This window comes from Topomyia yanbarensis, chromosome 2 (assembly GCF_030247195.1).
Source record: "Topomyia yanbarensis strain Yona2022 chromosome 2, ASM3024719v1, whole genome shotgun sequence".
In the NCBI taxonomy this organism is placed as follows: Eukaryota; Metazoa; Arthropoda; class Insecta; order Diptera; family Culicidae; genus Topomyia; species Topomyia yanbarensis.
This window is the reverse complement of record NC_080671.1, coordinates 445,340,386-445,354,253: the sequence shown is the minus strand read 5'-3', so window position 1 is coordinate 445,354,253 and position 13,868 is coordinate 445,340,386. Positions and strand designations below refer to the sequence as shown.

Genomic DNA, 13,868 nt, shown 5'->3' with positions numbered 1-13,868 from the left:
ATTAATTATATCTCCCGTAATTTTTGTTTCATTCTTCGCAACTCTTTACGTTTCTTTCTTCTTCCAAATCAAAGATAAACCGCCAAGTATTCTAAATGTTTTTGAGAGACTTGACGCAGGAATATTCCGCCGTGATAGATATCTTGAAAGATCGATCGATCTGTCTCAAGCAAGCAAATGATGTTACTGGCGGAAAGCCTTTTACGAAGGGCTACCGCGTCTACATACCCGCTCACAAAGTTGAGATCGGCGGTGTGTTCACACATTCGATTTCGCTGTTTAAAGGACGCCCGTGAGTGTGCATTTTAAATGGCAATCGCACAGGACGGAACAAAATTGAATGTTCCTTCAAACTTGTATCGGGTGACCATGGAAATGACGGATGCCTAATTACGTTTTGTTCGACAAGGTTCGTCTCTGCCTGTTCCACTATGTGTACTACGCATCTTGAAGTGCACTAAACACAAACGAGTGGACCATTGTAACAATAAGCTCATCATGTGTCAAGTGCGAATAAAATGATTAGGATGACTCTTGCATTAGAAATGCTGAAAAGTGCGCCTACTGTGAAAAGAATCCACATGATCTGTTACCGTGCCCCGCGTACAAGCTGCGCCTGCAGAATCTGAAGTGTTCTCTTAAAAGATACTATAAGTGCTATTTTGCAGAAAAACTAAGAAAGAGTTACGCCACTCGCCACGACAAATCGTTCTGCTATCTTGGCCCAGGAAGAGTGCGGCTATGAAGATCCCTTGTGAGGACATCTGTAATTGTTCCTAAAAACTATAGGCTGCTGAGAGTTCTTGTATAGGCTAATTTTTTTTCTCTTGAGAGACCGTCAAATATAACAGTTCGAGATAGCGCTGACCTAAAGCCAAAGAAAATAGCCTCCGGTCTTAGAAATTTAAGAAATTTCAAGCTAGGAGTTTTTTTAAGGGGGGGGGGGGGAATAAAGGTTTCAGCGTGAAAAAAACCTTTTTGCGATTTTTTTAGAACTTTGCGTGAAGCATATTTATCAAAACTTTTGTACATTATAGTGCATCATTTCAATAACACGCTGTAATTTTCTATGCAAAAATATCGACAAACGACTCGGTGACGAAGCTTTTTGTAGAACGTCTCTGGAAAAAACCTGATTTGTGGTGTTACCTGCCATTCAAAAACTACTTAACCGATTTCTTTCAATTGTTATTGAAATGCTATACTGTAATGTACAAAAGTTTGGATTAATTCGCTTCACGCAAAGTTCTAAAAAAAAATCGCAAAAAAATGTTTTTTGCCTTTCTCGTATAAAGAAAGGCTTTTTTTCATGCTGAAACCTTTACCACTTTCCCTAAAGTGGTTTACCATTTCAACCAGAGATTCAACTTAGGGTAGTACTGTTTTGGTTTAGGTTGGGCACCGGTGACGTTGCGTTAATGCTAAACTCCTCTCGGTATCGAGAAGAATTTAATTCTTTCTGTTCGGCAGCAAGATTTAGTGCACTTTTGAAGAGGTGGCATACTTTATTGTCATTGAATGTGATCTGAGCAATTTATGCTTTTTTGAAACTGAGAAAACGAGCGAAAAAGCTTTCATTAATTTTCACCATTTTTTAAGTCTTTTCAGTTGAAATGTTCGTGTCGTGTAATTTTTATCCTTTTTACATTTGAGAATCGTGGTCGTCTGGTGCCTTTGGTTGAGTTTTACGCCCCTTTGTTGATTACATTGGCTTTTTTGTTCAGTTCGACTTTCGAACAATAATTTAGTGTGTACCTGGAAATGGCACTTATTTTGACTTATTTTATGACATCCCACTTTTTTTAAAAAGCATATCCAGATTTCAGCGCCCTCCATGATTGGCGCCCTTAGCGGGGGCCAACCTGAACAACCACACCCAACGGGCCTAGCCATGCGCCAAAATAACTAACAAACTCATGTACTACAACCAACACAACCAAACAGCCTTCGGCATCTACTCACACCACAGGCAGCCGGCCAAAAAATTAGTTCCGGACAAACAATACTAGTTCCGGACAAACAATATTCCACGGTATCCCCAAGCCAATAGTTAACATACCTAGGGAAGAAATAAACATGATAGAAGACGGCTATACCAAAGTCACTCGAAAACACAAAAAGAACCAAACATCTAACAGCGAAAATCAGAGCTACTCTAGCGACGACGACATAGACGCAAATACGAGTGAGGGAGAAGGCAGACGGAATGATCAGCAAGCGGCAGAGTGTGAACCTCGCCATTGCTCATCACCAAGAAAGAAAATTAATACAAGAAGCGGAAAGCAGTGTGTCCAGAACAGACGACAGTACTAGATTTTTTGTCTATTATGTTTCATGAATTGAGATTTATTATTTTTTTAATTTAAATATCCTTAAAGGCGAACGACTTTCCAAACAAAAGGACTAATCGTCTAAAAAGATTAGTCTATTACACTTAGACTCAATTGTGGTTTAAGAATCCGTGGTATATCACCCTTATTCCAAACCATCATGAGATATCTTCTTATTTTTAAAACGGATACACAAAAATATAAACCACAAAGCAAATCCAACGCATCAGTTGCCTTCCAAATATACGAAAATGTTGAATGTTCTAGCAATGCATCAAACTACATATCAGCCCGATCAGCCAGTGCGAGCATTTCCAAACACGGTGTTCGTTTTGTCGGTACAATCTACAGTAATCCTTACCTACTAACGTTAGCACGAGACTGCTGGTAACGTACACAAACAGCACAATTAACAGTGATCCAACAATCGCCTTCGGGATGCTCTTCTGTGGGTTGTGCGCTTCCTCGCCCGTCGTTGCAATAATGTCGAACCCGATGAAGGCGTAGAAACAGGTGGCGGCACCCGTAAACACCTGTAAGAACGAAACGGTTGACGTCAGTGCTGGTAGATGTTGAAAATGGTGTGTTCGGTTGTTAGTCGGAACTCTAGCAAATAATTAAATCCTTAATTACTCGTTCCTATCATACAACAACTGAAATGAACGATAAACAGCATTGAAATAAGAACTGGAATGTTGGCACTAGAGTGACTCCAAATCTGAGTTGAAAATGCGTATACCAGTATCATTTGAATTCATTCCCATGTTTAATAGAAGCTTCGAAGAAATTTTAAACCCGTATGAAAATACCAGCTTGGAATACTTACAAAGACTACTAAGCTTGAGTCCTTGCTGAGTCACTCTAAGCGAGTACAACAGATGGTACAAGGCAAAAACATAAAATCAATAAATTTGATTAATTTGTACACCCCCGTCGCTTAGCCGAGTGCCCGGTTGAACTCGGATGGTGGTGGTAATGGTGCTGGTAGCTATAATTGCAACAAACTGTCACGTGGTGTGCACACCCAGGCACAATGTTTTCCGAAGTTCCTAATGTGTTCAATCATTTCTTTTTTCACTCTGTTTATGTGCCTAAATAACACTTACCCCACTCCAACCGTACGGCAGAAAACCCTCGTGCTCGGCCCACGTGGAAGTGTCGACGTAGAACAGCCCAGCCGTTAGGATGAATACCCACGAAGCCAGGTTCACGGTGTTGAGGACGTTGTTGAAGAGCACCGATTTACTAGCGCCCAGCGCCAGCACAAAGGTCATCAGCAGTGTGATGCCAAAAGCGATGAAATCCGGTGGGCGGCCTTTATAGTAAGCGTACGTTCCAGGCACCATCGTGTGGGTTTGTGAACACAATTAATCGGCCGTGTACGGTCATGCCGTCGCCAGATGATAATGCAGTTCATAGAAATAGAAAAAACAAACAAACAAACGCGGAATGATGAAAACGATTTTTTGGAACTTTTCGCTTAACGTTTAAAATTTCAATAGCAAATTAAAGATTGATTGTAAATCGATAAATGATGTTTGCGGGATTGTACAAAATTCAATAGATTTTATATTGCATTATAGAAAATTTCGTAGCCCATACCGAAAATGGTCCCCACGGCGGACGCTATACTCCTGCTGATGGATCCCCCGGACAGCGAATCGAAGCTTGCACTCAGCGCACAGGCACACGCACTCGTACCTGTAAAATGTATATAAAATTAACAGCAAAACCGAACCAAACCAACTGGGACAAAATCGTTCTACATTTTTCTTATCAATAATTTATTCGCGTGCTCGGCGATGGTGGTGACGGTGAACACAGGCTTTCCAAAAAACTTTCCAATCACCCACCGGTGTCCCCTAAAACTGATACTGGTTGCGATTCTGATGGCGATTCAAATTAATATTCATGTTACCTTATATTGCGGAAAGATAGAAAAGATCTGCGACGAAACGGGATGTACCGACAGGGATGAGCTCGAGGTTTTCTCCTATATTGAGTGTTGCTCATTTATCACCCTACTCAACTGTCTATCTCAATTTCACAGCAAAAGCCGACAGAATCAGTGCTATTTATAGCAACCGGCTTTTTTATTTGGAGAATATTGAGGCTCGGTCAGCTCCGATGCGTATGGTTTTAGTTTCTGTACCACCAGCCTGGTCATTAATGGAAGGTTTCGATCTCAAAATGCTATAAAAGTTCAAGGATCCCTTTATTACGATCCTATTTGCAGCCTACTGAATCTTGAAAATCCTGTCACATGAAATTGAAGTAAATAAGCAATGTCTGAGATAATGGCAGTAGTGTCGTAATCCGTCTGGGCCATCTAAACTGGTCATTTTTCATCAGACAAGATAATCTGAAACACATAAATTGACCCACATTTCAATGGGATGGCACATAGACATCGTTGGCTTGGTCCCAGATAAAAACCGAACGGATCCGTTGCGGTTGAAGGGGCTTTTATATATCATAAAATGAACAGCGCATATTACCAAGTAGGGCTAGAAGAAGGTCTCAAATTTTACATTCAATGCTGTAATTTTTCAAGGGTAACATTTCAACTTCAGCACAAGTGTTTCATCGCATTTTTTGGACGCTTCACTCCAAATTTTATTGAAGTCCTGCATATTCCCTGCTGCTATACCAGTCATTTGGAAGATCCTCTTCACAATCGTCCAGTAATGTTCGATGGGCTGTTGTTAGACTTCGCACCTCAGGAACATATTGCTTGCCATACCGGCTCTTTTCGACCAAATTTCTCCCCTTGAACCGACCTGTCTCATCGTCCACCATAATGCATGCCTTCGATCGCTGCAAATTTCGAACTTTGTTTTTGGTCTGATCTTTGGATGGCAATATTCTTCTTTTTATAGTTCTTCAGGTTGTTCCGTTTCTCAATACGCTGGATTATTCCGACGCTTGTTCCCATTTTATTGGCCAAAGTTTCTAAACCTGTTTTGGATTGAAAGATCCGATTTTTCTGCCTCCACCTGGCAGTTCATCTCAAGAATATCGTTCCCCCAACTTGTTTAGGATGGATTTTACACTCGCGTTATGAATTCCAAAGTACATGGTCAATTTTGGCATAGCTGCACCCTTTTCACTTAGCCGTGTGTCGAAAACCTTAATTTTCACTTCAATTTCATTACGCGACATTTGGGAAAAGAATAATTTAAAAGTAAACAAACGAATGGTTTCAGTCGAACGCACAGCATACTACGATGAATGCATTGAAACCATACCAAAATATCGCATCACATGAGCAATCGAAATGAGAGGTCCCATAATCGGTTTTTTAATAGCAGAACGCCAGCCAGCACTTCAAGATTCATCATATAGGTCGACTGAATGCTTTCCAACGTATACAACGGTGCTGGGTTCTCTCCAGTTTCATTAAGGGTATGTTTGCAGAGGCACGAAAACTGAAACACCCGTACTTTATTACCAACAAAAACTTTGCTTTTTACAGCCGGTTAAAGTCTTCTGGGTGGGCACATCACCATGTTCCGGTTATTGTATGTGGAAAATTGACGCTTTGTTGGCACGTAATCTCTATTATGTATGAGATACCTGATGTGATAACCCCAGGTACCCTTAGAGTTAAACCTTAGTCCAAAATATTTAAATGTCAAAACTTGAGCGATAGTTTGATCCAATAATAGAAGTTGTACTTGAACTGATTCACGCTTCCTTTAAAATTCGACTAGCTTATTTTTTCCGTGAAGAATTCAATAACTCGATGATGGGCATAGATGGCCAAATTGTCCAAGGTATCTTGCAATGGCCCTTGCAGACCGATGACTACTATGACAGAACCCACGCCACCATCTGCAAGGTACTTTAGCGTGTAAGAATAAACATGAAATTCATCGATTTCGTTGGTATTAACATGGTGGAGTAGTAGGTTTAAACACGTTTTGCATTTCCTCAAACAATTTTCGGATACAGAACAGCATGGCAATCGGTCAATACGAATAGTTTTTACTCCAATCAAAAGGAATAATATTACCCTCCAAAAACTTGTCGAATAAATTCAACTGTCACCTTTTCGCAGAGCCAGACTGATTGTTCAACAAATTGCCTGGCCCCGAGACTTTACTGTAGAATGACAAGGAAGCAAGTGATAACTACACAATCCCACAATCGAAAACGATGTTTGATTGTGGTATCATGATGAAAAGCCACGCGATAGGGCTACTGTACCAACATGGTACGGACAGACATTCTTTGTATAATCGATTATTCAGCGATTCAACCATTCCACGCACTTCGTTTACGCATAAGTTGGGCTGTGCCCAAATCAGTGCTTTTCGATCCTTTTCTTGTCAATCCGTTAACGAACCGGCGCCAATATCCGTATTTTTTAGCTTTTATTCAGCTTAACGATCCGACGTACGTAAGACTTCATACGCGTATGACTTTTTTGTTCACGCTTCTTTGTCCACCATAGAGGGGAAAACCGTCCGTGGATGTTCGCGACGGGTACTCTGAGCTTGAATCGCGGTATCGAGTATTAAACTCACCAAATGCTTGTACACTTGAACTTCCATTTACGAACCAAGCCAGGGGTTTGTAAATTGAATAAGTTCGTTATTTGGGATTTAGCTCGCAAAAAAAAATTCGCTTCACATTCTTATTAAAATTCGTTTCGTCAAAGCACCTTATGTCAATGTAACTTAAAAATTTTCTTTATCTTGGGTATTTTTGGATCGGGCTTGACGAGTAGATGATAGCAATTGGTGTTTGTCGCCGTTTTGAAATCCACGACTGAACAATAATCTCAATAAGCATAATAATATAAGTTTTTTTGGAACGGGTTTGACAAATAGATGATAAAAAAACATTTGAACATTTTGGAAATCCAAGCTGACGGTTTCCGGTTGAGCAAAATGCTTGATAACTCAGGTTGAACGAAATTCTCTATAACTCTAACTATACTAACTGAATTTTGAAGGCCAAGATAGCGACTTCCGGTTGAACGAAATTTTCTATAACCATACCATCACTATATCCATCCATATATATCTACTATGTATATAGAGAATTTATCTAGACGTGAACTGACTATCTTGGATTTCAAAATAGCTTCTGACTTCTGTTACCGTCATCTACTCGTCACTTATATTCTAAAAATAACAAAATGATTGAGGTTAGAGTGAACTTTTTAAACCAGAAGTCGCCATCTTGGATTTTAAAATGGCTTCCATTTCTGTCATCTACTCACCAATTCTATTCTGAAATTCCCACATTTTTTATGTTATAGAGAATTTATCTAAACCGGAAGTTGCCACCTTGTTATCTACTCTTCAACCCCATTCCGAAAATACTTATATTGTTGAAGTTATACGGAGTTTATCTTAACCGGAAGTTGCCTTTTTGGATTTCAAAGTGACTTCCGACTTCGATTTCCGTCATCTACTCGTCAATTCCATTCAGAAAATATCCATGTTGTTGAAGTTATAGGGAGTTTACCTAAACCGGAAGTCGCCATCTTGGTTTCCAGCATCGATTTCCGTTCTTCTTGTTAACTCCATTCCAAAGATACCCATATTGGAAGTTATAGGGAATATGCCTAAACCGGACGTCGCCATCTTGTTTTTCAGATTGGCCTACAACATCGATTTCCGTCATCTCCCAAGTAGCAATTCTGGTTTTATAGAACACTACAAGTGCATTCTAAATTTTAAGAAAACCGTCTAGAGTGCCATAAAACCTCAATTTTACTAGGGCTACTTGTCAGCCCCATTCCAAAAATACCTATTTTGTTGAGGTTATGGAGAATACTCCAAAGACGCTATCTTGGATTTCAAAATGGCTTAAGACATCGATTCTCGTCATCTACTTGTCACCCCCATTCCAAAAATACCCAACTTTTATTAGTAGTAGTTATATAAAATATGTTGTTGTATACACCTTCATACTAAACTGTATGTACTCCAACTTTATTAACGAATTTGGTTCGTATTGAAATTACGATATGTAGATAGTCACTACCATAGGGATCCACTTACAAACTGATGCAGTCGTATTCTAGATGTTCATATTGAGCTTCTTGCGACTATTGTGAAGTACATTGGCTATCATCGTGAAGACTGCCCTACGCCTTACCGTGGTAAATGAAATCTTCTTGAGTAAGTCGAAAGTGCGGGTTGGGTTTTAGTCAGAATGGCTTCGGTGCCCAACCAATGGCCTAGTTGGGAAATGCAAAGTATTTGCCTTTGACTCTAACTTGGTAAGCGACAACCTCGATATCTGATTTCAAGGTTGCTTAACGCGATTGAAAAAAAATCAAATCCGTGACCTCTTTCGTTGAAATAATCATCGAAGGAGCCAATCACTACAAGGAGGGACCATTTATGAGTCAACTGTAGAGAGAAAAGCAATTAAAAACTGTTGAAAGTTAAGTTGAATCGCTGGTTGAAATATAAGAACAATTGGGGTTTTGGATATCCAAAGACCTGGAAACCTTTTTAAGAGTTCTAAGACCAGGAGCTACTTGCTTCGGTTTTATAGCAGCATTACCTCGAGTCGTATTTAGTGGCCCATCAAAGGATATCCTCGGGTATTTACGAGCAAATGAAATAATTTTCTTGTTTCGAAAACTTATAGGCGTATATAGAAAATGTTCTCTCAATGCAATCGTATGAATCACGCTCTTCAGTGAACAAAAGAGCATAGAAATTATTCGTTGTTGGTGGCGTAGATCGCCGCGAAAGAACGTTAGAGCGTTCCTCGCGTAGTTCGTGCGTAGGACATGTCGAAAGATCATGCGGAGTCTCCCCACAGTAAAAGCATTGTTCAGCAGATCTTCGCAATTCAGCCCCCAGGTCGGAAACTGCGCCCCCAATCTCTATTTCACAGGTGGCAGACACGGGACTTTGTCGTTAAAAACCTCGCACCCAAAATCTCTCTGATCCTACCTTGACGATATCGATCACGACCAAGTAATATTTAGTCAGATCACGCGATATATCTTTGATGTTAAAAGAATTTTGTTTCGCTGGATCGTCAGTTGTACACTTGTCGCTATCTAGAAGGGCTTGATTGTGATGATGGGACTAGAATTTTCTTCATGACTGGTAGCACGGAAATATACAAACAAAGCAACTACGCCAGAAACTACTTGTGGATTTCGGAAGGCCAACTCACTGACCCTAAACACAGGATCCTCGTGTCCCCCGGACTGGGAACCTCGAGTTCTTTAGAGCACGAATAATTCGGAAAGAACTGAAGAAAATTCACTCCATTCAAGTATATATGGCAGCAGTATAAAGGGCGAACACGAAATTATTGCGACACATTCAACAGGGCATAACTTTTTTACCATTGGGTAAAAATCAACCAAATTTTGCACACTTTCTCATTGATGTGTATTGTTTACATGCTGTCAAACTCGAACTCGTGTTTTTCGATTCAACGAAAATGGAGGTGAACCAACGCGAGTCGAGAGAACAAATTCTTTCCAAACACCTGGAATTTCCTGACCTGTCGCACCGGCAGTTGGGAAAAATGTTAAACATTCACCATTCAACCGTCTCCAGAGTGTTGAAGCGGTTCCAGGAGCGGTTGACGTTGGACCACGGCAAAGGAGCTGGAAGAAAACCGGGACCGGAGAACAAAAAGACGGAGGGAAAGGTGAAGCGGATGATTAAAGCAATTCCCAACGTCTCAAGCCGTGATTTGGCTAAAAAGATCGGCGTGTCGCAGAGCTACGTCCAGAATGCAAAGAAGAGAGCTGGACTACATACATACAAGGTACAGAACTTCCCAAACCGCGATAAGCGGCAACAATCGACGGCTAAAACTCGGGCACAGAAGCTCTACGAGAAAATGCTGACAAAATATGCCTGCTGTGTGATGGACGACGAAACGTATATAAAAGCCTATTTTAAGCAAATTCCGGGGTTGGAGTTTTTCACCGGCAAGAGCAAGTTCTATGTGGACGACAAATTTAAGAAGAAGAAAATGTCGAAGTTCCCCTTCAAATATCTCATTTGGCAGGCCATCTGCTCTTGCGGACTGAGGAGTGAGCCTTTCGTGAGAAAGGGCACAGTAAATGGCGAGATCTGTAAATCTGAGTGCCTCGAGAAGCGCCTTTTACCGTTCTTGCAGCAGCACGACGAAGCTCCGCTATTTTGGCCAGATTTGGCATCATGCCACTATTCTAAAAGTGTCCTGGAGTGGTATGAGGCCAATTCTGTCCATGAATCCGCCAAACTGTCCAGAGCTGCGCCCGGTGGAGCAGTACTGGGCAATAATGAAGCGGGAACTTCGGAAGAGCAAGAAGACAGTCAAAGACGAGATGGACATGTCAAGAAAATGGAAAAAAAACTGAGAAACTGGTACCGGATGACTGTAAAGACTTTGATGGAGGGCATCAAGCGAAAATGCGTTCAATTTTACACTCAAGGCTCCATCGATTACCTATTCTTTTGATTTTTGAAGTAAATATATGTATAAAACTACCCTAAAATTTTGGTTTGATTTTAAACATTATAAGAAAATTAGCATGACATTTTCGGTGTCGCAATAATTTCGTGTTCGCCCTTCAAAGCACGAAAACTTAAAAGAACTAATAAACGTCATACATAGTGTATTCAAATCTTCTAAAATATATATTACATCTTACTAAATAATAAGTACTGCTGGAATTATTCAGGTTTTTTGATGATGCTTTAACATATCTTTTTGAAATGGTAGAGAACGTTTTTGAGTTGTGACAATAATGCAACTAGGGTTAATAACCATCTAACTAGTGCCAATTTTGGTACTAGTTTAGATTTGGCATCTAACTGGTATCAAGAGTTAGTTTAATTACTGATGAGGATAATCCGAAACGCTAAATACTAAATAAGTTAGGTATTGTGCCCTTTCGCACTAAAACTGTTTCATTCCAATTTTTTTTGCATGATTCCAGGCGTTTGGTATTTAAACCAAAAATCTGTTTCGGATTCCGCTTTTCCCATCAGCAAAGCCTGGACTTTTCTGCTTAACTTCCGAGACATCACTCGGGACAAGCCAGTCGTTTAGTTCATGCAATACGTATGACATTTTGGATTTAGCGTATAACTAGTGCCAATTTTGAAACTAGGTTAGATTTGGCATCTAACTTGTAGCAAGAAGGTATTAGTGACTGATGTGAAGAATCCGAAACACTAAATACTAACTTTCGCAGTCTTGTATAAATATCAAACGACTCATTTTTTTATTGTCCGACGTTTCGGCCGTTTTATGGTGGCCTTTTTCAAGGAAAATTATCTGTCTGTCGCTATTGTCATTGATAAATTTTTCCCACAGACAGATATATTTCCTTGAAAAGGCCACCAAAAACGGCCGAAACGTCGGACAATCAAAAAATTAAGTCGATTGATATTTATACAAGACTGCAATAGCCAATACCCAAACATAACACCCCCAGTCGATCAAAAAGATGCACTAAATACTAACGTTTTTGAGTTGTGACAATAATCAGAGAAGAGAAGTACCACTTCGAACAAAAAAAATTACGAAAGTTCTCACAAAAGCGAATCGGATTTGTTGCTGGTTTTCCTTGGTTTGATTTGAGAGTGCACCCGCATGACGTTTCAACTAGTATAACTTTTGAGACTTTTTGGCTCGTATAAATCGTTGCAGGCGGTAAGGTAGAGCTTCGCTAAAGCGTACAGTAAATAACAGAAAATGTATTATTGCGTTTCGTATCATAGATTTTACTTTTCTGATTGATATTATGCTTATTGCTGTATGTAATCATTGAACGCTCGTTTTCTAAAACGACATTATCTGTTATTTTTGCGGGGCGTCCGGAAAATCATCCAGTTTCAACGAAATGTTCTCTGATTACCTGGTCCGCTTTTATTAATTTTGCATATTGAAGAGTAACTCGTAAGGAACCTTTGCTAAGCAGCACATGATTGCAGAGCCCTCTTTCTAACTAGTGGAACGTGATCTTCCGCATGGGTGGTGGATTTTTCCATTTGTCATAAATATTACTTGTGATAATTAAGCTGAAGAAGTAAACTTTTTTTCTGAATTCCAATCTAATGCAGTGACAGCTAATGTGAGTACTTAAGGTCACAAGAGCACTTAGCACATATTAGGAAATCCAATGGAAGATTTTGTCGTGATAATTGAATTTTGTAAAAAAATATTTGTAATTTTTCGAACAAAAATATAAAAAAAAGGTTCGATAAAACGTCAGCTGCATCGGAAAAAATCGAAAACAGCATATGGCTTAATGACCCAATGAACGTATACAAGCCATCGTCGGTCTTAAGTTGTTTTCTCGAACAGTTTAACTATTTTTAAATTTATTTTAGAAAAAATCCTTAACTTGACTGCTGAGTAACTGATTAATAACAGCTTCTCGGTACGCAGAACTGAAAAGTGTGTAGAAGCGATGCCACAAGTACATATATATCTAGAAAGGTACAGATTTTTCGAGTATTTTGGTACAAATTCTGTACGATACGGATAACATATTTTTGTAAAAAGTACAGTTTGGTACACATTTTTTTTGACACGACAGGTAAAATAATTTAACACTACGATGCATACCAGTAATCAGGTTAAAAAAGTGTAGTGTGACCGCTGATAGAGTGATGGCGAGAAACTGAGCTGGAGCTAGCACTGGTATTAGGATGCGGGATTTCAGAAACTTGCTTGCAGCAAATCAAAGGATTGATGTCAAAATAGGTTTGTTACAGTACATAGGAAAAACTGGAAGTACTTCTTCTCCTTTTCTACTTCTAGTAGCAAACCGAATTAAAAATTAGCAAGTTTTTTTGTTCCTGTTTGCTACGGAGCAACTAGGAGCAAGAACCGTGTATTGAAACAAACCTAATGAAAGCCGAGCGGATCGGTGCGGATTGCTTTGCGTTGGTAGATGGTTGTACGTCGCTTACAGAGTGGCGGCGAGAAACTGTGTATGTGCTGCCCAAGTAACCATAAGCATTAAGCCATTGCACTATATTGATTATATATTTGCACCAATGTTGCATTGAAACCCCTTTACAGCTTTAACAATGCAATAAAGCTCTATATTAGCATCAATAATGCATAATAGCGCAACCGACATATAGCATTATCACTGGCTCTCTATATGGCGTATATAAAGCTGATATAACTCGTACATGCTTCAAGGATCTTTAAAGCATGTAAGCTTTACAAGTGTATTTACTGCCATTATAGAGCAAATAAAAAGCCGATATAATGCTATTATAATGCTATGGGTTTATTTGTTATGCAACTCTTCTTGAAGATTATATTGGGCATATTTCATTTCAATCGAACATATGCAATATTGTCTAGGAAGCAAACGCAGCGCACTTACCGTGAAGGACGAGGCTAGGTACCTCAGTTCGAGACATACTAAAGGTAATTTTCGTGAAACATTCATATCATGTGAGAACGAAAACACATTAAGGATATTCATTACAATACATTAGAAGAGAGTCAATTACGGTTTTAAGCAGAACATTTTATTTTAAAATTTTTCCCTTTTGCTCATCATACCGAAAGGAAACATAAGAAATG

At 39.5% G+C, this 13,868-nt stretch overlaps 1 protein-coding gene across 6 annotated transcripts in view; it reads right to left on the bottom strand.

The window, feature by feature from the left end:
- The window catches only part of LOC131685713 (probable cationic amino acid transporter), a 150,940-nt gene that overhangs the window by 23,389 nt on the left and 113,683 nt on the right, over window positions 1-13,868 (bottom strand). For all 6 annotated transcript variants that reach the window (XM_058969611.1, XM_058969616.1, XM_058969613.1 and 3 more), the window contains 3 exons: window positions 3,933-4,031; window positions 3,437-3,645; window positions 2,692-2,863 (listed from right to left, as the gene is read on the bottom strand). In XM_058969611.1, coding sequence (XP_058825594.1) covers window positions 2,692-2,863; window positions 3,437-3,645; window positions 3,933-4,031 — 480 coding nt within the window. The remainder of the gene's footprint in view (window positions 1-2,691; window positions 2,864-3,436; window positions 3,646-3,932; window positions 4,032-13,868) is intronic.